The 8,398-nt window shown below is 37.3% G+C and overlaps 1 protein-coding gene across 1 annotated transcript in view; it reads right to left on the reverse strand.

Moving 5' to 3' along the window:
* Positions 1-1,645, reverse strand: part of LOC103713805 (1-aminocyclopropane-1-carboxylate oxidase-like) — a 2,146-nt gene extending 501 nt beyond the window's left edge. The window contains exons 1-3 of the mRNA XM_008800831.4: positions 1,499-1,645; positions 1,151-1,386; positions 1-185 (exon numbers count right to left, since the gene is read on the reverse strand). The exon at positions 1-185 is cut by the window's left edge and continues 501 nt beyond it. Of these exons, the coding sequence (XP_008799053.2) occupies positions 1-185; positions 1,151-1,386; positions 1,499-1,600 (523 nt within the window). The 5' untranslated portion in view covers positions 1,601-1,645. The remainder of the gene's footprint in view (positions 186-1,150; positions 1,387-1,498) is intronic.
* Between the last annotated feature and the right edge of the window lie 6,753 nt (positions 1,646-8,398).

Genomic DNA, 8,398 nt, shown 5'->3' on the forward strand with positions numbered 1-8,398 from the left:
CAAGATCGGGGCGCGGGCATGGTGGGTAGTGGCTCACTTTGGTGCCAAAGAAGGGCTCGTGTCTGCCATTACCTGAGAAAGCTTTCTTGATGTAGCCCTTCTCTAAGCCGAGGTTCACGTCCATGGCTTCCATTACTTTCTCAGCCAGCTTCTTAAGCTCTATTCGGTACTCCATCATGGTCTCTCTGTAAGTGAGGTAAGAATTATCAACTGCTTGATGAAGAAATGAAGTGATAACTATGTTTGGCGAACCCAAAACGTAATAAGAGCACATATCCTATTTACTATATATCTATTAAGTCACCATTGTCTATTTCTGACATTTTTCGAATATCCCGCAATATTGAAGATATTAAGAATAATCAAAACTCAGAAATATAAAGCTGATAAATACATTTTCTGAAAAATAAAAAGGAGGAGACAAACACATTCATCTGTTGCCATATATCCGTGATAAAAGATGATATTTTGTAATCATATGTGTTTTCCAGATAATGTAGCTAGGCCACCTTCACTATGCTCTTTTTCTACTTATTTTTGTTGGAAATTGTTAAAATTACCACTTGTTCCATAAGTTTAAGTTTATAGGATGAAGTAGATTTATTTATATATTTTTATATTTTCTTACACTCTCCCTCATATATGGGTCGGACTTTCTTTTTAATAGGTGAGTCCAACATGTGAAATTTTTAATAATGGGGTTAAAGAGTGCGGAGATAGAATTTGAACTCAGAACTTCTGCTCTGATACCATGTTAAAATTACCACTTGTCCCAAAAACTTAAGTTTATAGAATGAGGTAAATTTATTCATATATTTTTATAGAAACTAATTTGTATGGAAAATTTCAAGAGTCAATATCATTGGCCATTAAGCAAGAATTAAAGTAGGTTTCAATCCTCATGCTATCAAAACCTGGAAAGTTTATGCGAAAACTTTCAATGTCCATATAAAACTAGTTTTCTTATGGATCCAATAAGAAATAAAAAGTAAAGAATGCATACATTATTAGCTTATGATCATGGTGGACCAATCTTAATTAATGTCATCAAAAACTTCTCGGTAAATTCTTGCTATATAGATGCTGCTTCTCAGTAAAACTCTAATGTCATAAAAAGACTTCGATTAACTAAGAAAGTCTAGGGCTGAACTTGAACTCTGGTGGGTTAGATGGCCATTCGTTATCATCTTGGAGAACAAACACATCCTCCCAATCCACCTCGTCCAACAGCTTAACAGTGCCCTCCTCTGTTTCTTGGTTGACCAATCCGTTCAGCAGTTGGACTGGTTTGGATTCCTTGAAGCCTTCCTCTCTCAACTTATAGCATTCAGAGCACACCTTCTTCACACGTTCGAGAAGGTCCACTGGAATCCCATGGTTCAGCAGCTGCAAATATACAAAGACCGATGAGAACGAAGGACAAACATATAGTTCGCTAAAACCATCAAAAAAATCAGTGAGAAAATTATACATGGGCTCGCAGGTTTGATTAACCAACCTGAAAGAATCCCCACTCTTCACATCCATTAGCGATCTTAGCCAGAGTTTCAGCTGTCTCCTTGCCTTCCAACTTCGAGAAATCGATGACCGGAATCGCCATGTCTAATAGTGAGAGATGAGAAGCTCTATGGCAAGTTATAGTAAGTCTCTCTCTTCAGCAATGAATGACTAGAACTGGAGGCAAGCTTGGCCTTTTATAGTGCTCCAGTTTGGACGTCGACTATTAATTTAACCTGAGGGAAGTCATATCTATATTAAACAAAGCAAGCAATCCTTTGGACGGTGTACTTGTTCTCATTTGTTATATATATATATACATATATATTTAATTAAGTCATAAAACAATAAGTTTCAAAGAGTTTTAGGTAACTCTCCTTCTTCAATCCATAGGGTGCCTCCAAAGTGACTGGCCACATACGAAACTACTCAATCCGCGGCTTTATTTGTCTTTCCAAAAATAGCGTGTCTGAAAGGCCACACCACCACTCATCATAGTCCGAATATTTCGAAGCAAGGGGTAGCCTCTTTTGCCGCCGCTGGAGCCACCCTGCCTTTCAGAATTAGTTAAGCTCAGGTTTTTTTTTATGTTAGTATTTATATGAACACCATACTAAGATTGGAAAAGTTGGCACACACTACATCTAAGGATAGATTTAGCTAAGACATAGGTATCAATCATTAGGAAGTACAGATCTCTAGCTTCAGTGTTGGCAGTTAGGCCACTTGGTTGGGCATCTCTCTGCCGACATCCCCCCCTTAGGCGCTGACATCTTTACATTATCTCTTAGCACCAAGTTGTCCCCCCCTCCTTTAACCCCTTCCGACTTCTTCCACATGGGAATGTAACATGCTATTTATTTGGTATGACTTAGGCACCAAAAAGAATAATAACCCTTCATCTCAGCCGTGGTCCTTGGCTAATCCAATCTATAGAATACTGAGACGACTTTAATAATGGATTAAAGAATAAAATATCAAGTCTTCCTCTAGACCTAATTAACTTCTTGTTAGTTTATTTGTCACCATTCCTTTATAGTTCTCTCTCCTGATTCATTTTTTCCATACATGGCTGTACATTTCTACCAGTCCAAGCTCCTCCTTCCCCAACATATGTAATCTTATATATTTATCATACCATATATGTCATCGTCGATGTATACTTTCATGTATACATATACATACATATGCATGCATCACAAGGAGGTGTTCGGACATCGACCACCTCTCCATGATATATGCATGATATCTGTATGTTATAGAAAAATGTAAGATCATTGATTTATTTTAAACTCAAACAAAAGAGAATGAGGAAGAAGAGAAGATAGTTGCATGATGCTTGATGAAGCATGATATTCACACAAGAAAACCCAAGAATTTGATCACACATTGAACAGCCAATAACCTCTTTCATTAATAACATCCTCCCATCTAGAACGCCCTCGCATTAATACCGATGATTTGAAATTATCAATTCCCAAATAAATAAAGAAGAAGAATCTTGCACAGCAATTCCATGCCTTGATTGAATTATCCTTTGCGGTCAATCTTGAAGCAATGGTTGATTAAAAAGAAAAAGAATGACACATCAAGTTAATTTTAGCTAAGGCCACGAAATTATACTTGTAATACTACCTCATGTTACATTATGTTCTACAAACTTAAATTGCAACCATCTAATCCTGACCAAACGCTTAGGTGGTCACAAATGGGACCCAATGCCCATAAGGAGTGGTTAGTACTTCATCTATGATTGGTGTAATGGTGGTTCATTGGGGAATGTGAAAGAAGAAGAAGTCAGAAAAGATAAATAGAACGAAATTGCTTTAGTAAAAGCCCGGGGACCAAGGAGACGTGGGGCTGAAAGCTTGGAGGCGGTCAGTATCCATCCCCCCATGCCATGGATTCCGGAAATTGGCGAGCGATTCATTGGTCCCCCGCGGCTCTTTCTCCCACGCGGACCGGACGGGTTGCGGTTAAGTCTTTAAAACGCCCACATGGGCTGGGAGAAGGAGAGATCAAGTAGGAGGCTATTATTACGCTGTCAACAAATGCCTAAGTTCAGCCTTCTGCCACTGGCTTTCTTATGAATTCGTCAATGTTGGGTGAGGGAGACACCTTGGATTGGGATGGGGAGAAAGGACTCTGGTTGAATTAGCTTTGCCCGTTAAGATTTGGCAATCTAAATATTAGAATGAGTACTAAGAATAATGTGAGGTGTGAGTAGGGATGCAAAATCAGTCGGATCGGGCCGGGCCATCAGTGATTCGATCCAACCAGATTTCTTGTTCAGATTCTAATTTTGCACGCAGACTCGATTCAAATTCATGTTGGATCGGATTGGGTCGGATCGAGTCCACCACTATAAATTTTAACCCAACGGATCATTCGAGTCGGATTGGGTCCATGTATAACCCAGATCCAACACAAAAATTCGAGCCTGATTCGGGTCCGCATCGGGTTCGGTTCGAATCTGGGTTGGGTCCGATTCAGGTCAACCCATCAATGACTTCAGAACTTGTGTTTTACACCTCCGCGGCCTGCATGTCACTGTCTCAAATAATTTTACAGATTCAGGTCGGGTCAAGTCGTAGGATTGAAAATCCAAAATTATCCAAATTTCAAATGGATCGGATCAGATCGGATCTGAATTCAATAAATCCAAACCGGACCCAAAAAATAGAACGGGTCCAATTATAGGACCTGATCCGCCCCATGGGTCCTCCAAAATAGGTTAGGTCTGGTATAAGTAGGTCGGGTCGGATCACGGGTCAATCGGACTTATTTGCAGCCTTAGGTGTGAGGTTGTGACACCCTGACGCCAATGATTAAATTGTCTCAACCAACTTAGAATAAGAATGCTATGGTTACACTAATTCAGAAGCACTGTATCTAGGGGTGTCACATCCACATGAGGTTGGGCTCGGGTTTAGATACATGCATACCTGAAAACCAATCCAACATATATATATATATATATATATATATATATATATATATATATATATATATATATATATATATATATATGTGTGTGTGTGTGTGTGTGTGTGTGTGTGTGTGTGTGTGTGTGTGTGTGTGTGTGTGTATATATATACATGTGTATATATATATGTGTATATATATATGTGTATATATATATGTATATATATATATATATGTATATATATATATATGTGTGTGTCTATATATATGTATATGTATATATATATGTGTATATATATATATGTATATATAAATATACATGCACGCATGCACATATGTGTACGTATGTATTTGCATGTGCATATATACAGAACAATTTTACTTTGTTCCAATAAATTTTGTAGCAGCTTATGATTGGACTACTCAAAACCAAACTTGATTATCTAAAGAAAAACTCATGGCTTGGAACAAGTTTTTACCGTTGTTCTATATTAATATTTTCTTCATGGTTCACTGTTTATGAGATAGCATTTTGGATATATTATGAAGAAAAAGTTCCAATATATAATAAAATAACTTACTACATATGTGATTACTACACAACTCAATCCAATATCCGAATCTTTTTGGGTCTGATGTTGGTTATGAATATAGAGTTTTAATTGGGTTTGCATTTCGATTTGGACCTAACATATGTAATTTGGGTTTAGGTATGGATATGGTCAAATCCCACATGAACTCAACCTGTTAACTCCTCTAACTGTATTTTTAAGTAAAAATCATCTGCACATTCTGTGCATATTGTCCCCTGCTAAGCTGTGGGTGTTCGAGTAAATTTGATGGATGCCTCATTATAAAAATGAAAAAACTTATAATTCACATGCAGGAGCGACCTAATGTATTTGGGAGCCTAAGACTATTTTGTCTTTGAGGCCCTCCCTGTAGTAGGCCGGCCTAAGGTGAACTCATAGGGGAACATTTTTTCTTTCCATTTTATCATTGCAGTGGGCCTTCTTTGGGCAGAGGCCTTAGGCCATCGACTCAATTGCCTAAGGATTGGGCTGGCCCTGTTCACATATGGATGGTTCTTGTCCGCACCCATAAATATATGAAGTATGCATTTAGAGTGGAATTATTCTGGCTGTGGTACACAAACATGTGATTTGTCTCATTCCTATGTTAAGTAATGAGAGAGATCATTCCTAATTGCGAGAAGAGAATACTTTATTATCTATTTATAATAACCCAGGACCTCATCCAAAATTGCCAGTTAGAAGGTATTATTTGGGTTCCTTGATCTTGTATAAGTACTCAAGATCTACCCAGCGAATAACCGATGTGGAACTAAACACACGCCCACATGGGTCCTCACATACTTCCTCCATTTTAAGTCCTGATGTCCTCGTCAAGTTAAGGATTCAAATCTATTCAAATTTAATCACAAAGACCATAATCGGCCTGTGGTCAGCCCCAATAGAACCATGTTGCAGTGTCCCCTAGTCCACATAGGTTATAGGCTGGGTCCGCTCTTATGCCATTTGTAACAATTCAGGACCTTACCCAAAATGGCTAGTCCGATGTATTATTTGGATTCCTTGATCTTGTATAAGTACCCAAGATCTTCTCGGCAAATAACCAATGTGGGACTAAACACATGTCCACACGGTTCCTCATATATGTGACGATCCGTGCGAGCGTGTGTTTAGTCTCACATCGATTATTCATTGGGTAGATCTTGAGTACTTATACAGGATCAAGAAACTCAAATAATACCTTTCGACTAGTTTTTTTGGATAAAATTCTGAGCTGTGACATAAACCACATTATGGATAATAAAAATAACCTAAATTTTGCATCAATAAAGTTATAAAAGTTTCGTAAAATCACACTTGATAGGTGCTAAACCGATTCGTCCGGGAACGCTCAGCAATTGACTTTCTTCTCGACCTATTAAACACATCCCCAATATAGGATGTTATTGCTCCATAGGAGGCAAGTCTTCCAAGCTTGCAATCTTTCCCCCAAATAATAATAATAAATATGTATTCCATAAAAAATAATAAATATATATTCCATAAAAAAGGGAAAGTTATAAGAAGATGAATAAATATTTTTTGATAAAATATATTTTTTTTCAAGAGCAACAATATATGACTACCTAGCTAGCAGCACGGAGCCACTGGATCCATCCTTGTGACTTGTGTGATCTTTTTGACGTGCATTTGTGGTTTCAACAACTTGATCTTCAATGTCCTAATAATAGCTCATAGCCTTGGTTATGTCTTCCTCTAACCAAGGCGCCATGCCGCCATGGCTTAGCTCACCTCCTACCCTCTCCGTTCCCCTTTGCCTTCTTTAACTGTCAGCAAACAATATTTCTTGCTAGGTGGGGGCTTTGTCATCTGGGATCCGAGCTCTAGGGTAGTGGCAGAAGGTGGCTGTCAGTTATTCGATATTTTGGTTCTCGATGCGGAGTTGAGGGCTGCCTAGAAGGGCATTTGACATGTGCGGCGAGTGCTATAGGCTAGCTCAATTATCCTGGAGGGTGACTTGGCCACGGTGATTAGGTGAATCCAGAAAATTCGAGGGGTGCCAGTTTGGATCACCCCTTGCTTCGAGATATCTGAATGATGGTGAGGGATAGAGGGGCCTTTCAGACCAAGCATGTATTTAGAGAGGTTAATAGTGCTGTGGATTAGGTGGTTGTTTATGTGGCTAGCCATGCCGGAAGCACCATGTGGTCCGAAGAGGGGAGTTGCCTCGGGCACTTCGCGATTTATTGTTTTCAAATTTTATTGGGTGTATTCATACTTGTGATGTATGAAATATCTACTTTAGTAAAAAAAAAAAAACAATGTTTCGTACTAAAAATTGACAGCTGTGTTAGTTTGCACCTCCTTGCAATGTTTTCTGAAAATCTATAACAACCAAGTTAAATTTAACAAATTCTAAACCATTAGTGCATCTATGAACAGCCATTGCTTGCTATGTAATAAATATTAATACAAGAAAAAAAATAAAAGCTTGCTACACTAAGATACTAATGCAGGATAAAGGTAAAAAGACCATGGGATTAAAAAAAAATCATCTCTTGTAAAATGTAACAAGATCTTATCTTTGTATGCATATATGAATATGTTAAGGAACAAATAAGATCTACTGAACAACCAACCTTCACTATTTGACGCCAATTTTAAAATATATTTTATAATTAGACTAGATTTTAACATGATATAAAAATGCCTTGCTATTTTAAATTTTCATAAAAAATTAACAATAGAAGCTCATAATTTGGCTGCAATCAAGCAAACCATTTGATATATGGGTCACCAAATTCACTGGCAATTGTGATGTAATTGTAAGCTTGCAGTATTGGTATATGGTTAAAATAAGAGAAGTTAATTACATGATGATACAATCACATGGATTCGCACATAATACTTCGAACAAATTCTCTGAGAAAAATAGACAAAGCCATATGTTTTTACAGAAAATCACTATTATTTTTTTGATCGAGAAATGGATAAACTATTATACGATAGAAATAATATTTTACTTAATTATTTAGTTGTTCCAAGAATACTTTAATATCTGTCGACCAATAAAACTAAATTAGACTGATAAAGAGTTGCTTTATGCATTTGCATGAGATAACCTTCTCCTTTTCTTTGCATATAAGTGACTACAAGTACCAGTTTTCCAACAACATAGTCCAAGTAGTGTGCCAATAGATGGGCATTTATAATCATCAATCAAATGGCATTATGGCTTACATCGAAAACCAATCCCAAGTTTCCGAGATCGATCCATACCTCTGATTTTTAATCATTATATCACAACCATATCTTACTCGACATGCTTATATGAATCCAACCCTCCACCCTTTTTATATGTACTCAAATCTTAAATATAATTATAAATTATAAAATCCTATATCAATGATCATGACCTATACTTAAAGTTCATAGATATTCAA

The sequence above is a fragment of the Phoenix dactylifera genome, chromosome 10 (genome assembly GCF_009389715.1).
Source record: "Phoenix dactylifera cultivar Barhee BC4 chromosome 10, palm_55x_up_171113_PBpolish2nd_filt_p, whole genome shotgun sequence".
Lineage (NCBI taxonomy): Eukaryota > Viridiplantae > Streptophyta > Magnoliopsida > Arecales > Arecaceae > Phoenix > Phoenix dactylifera.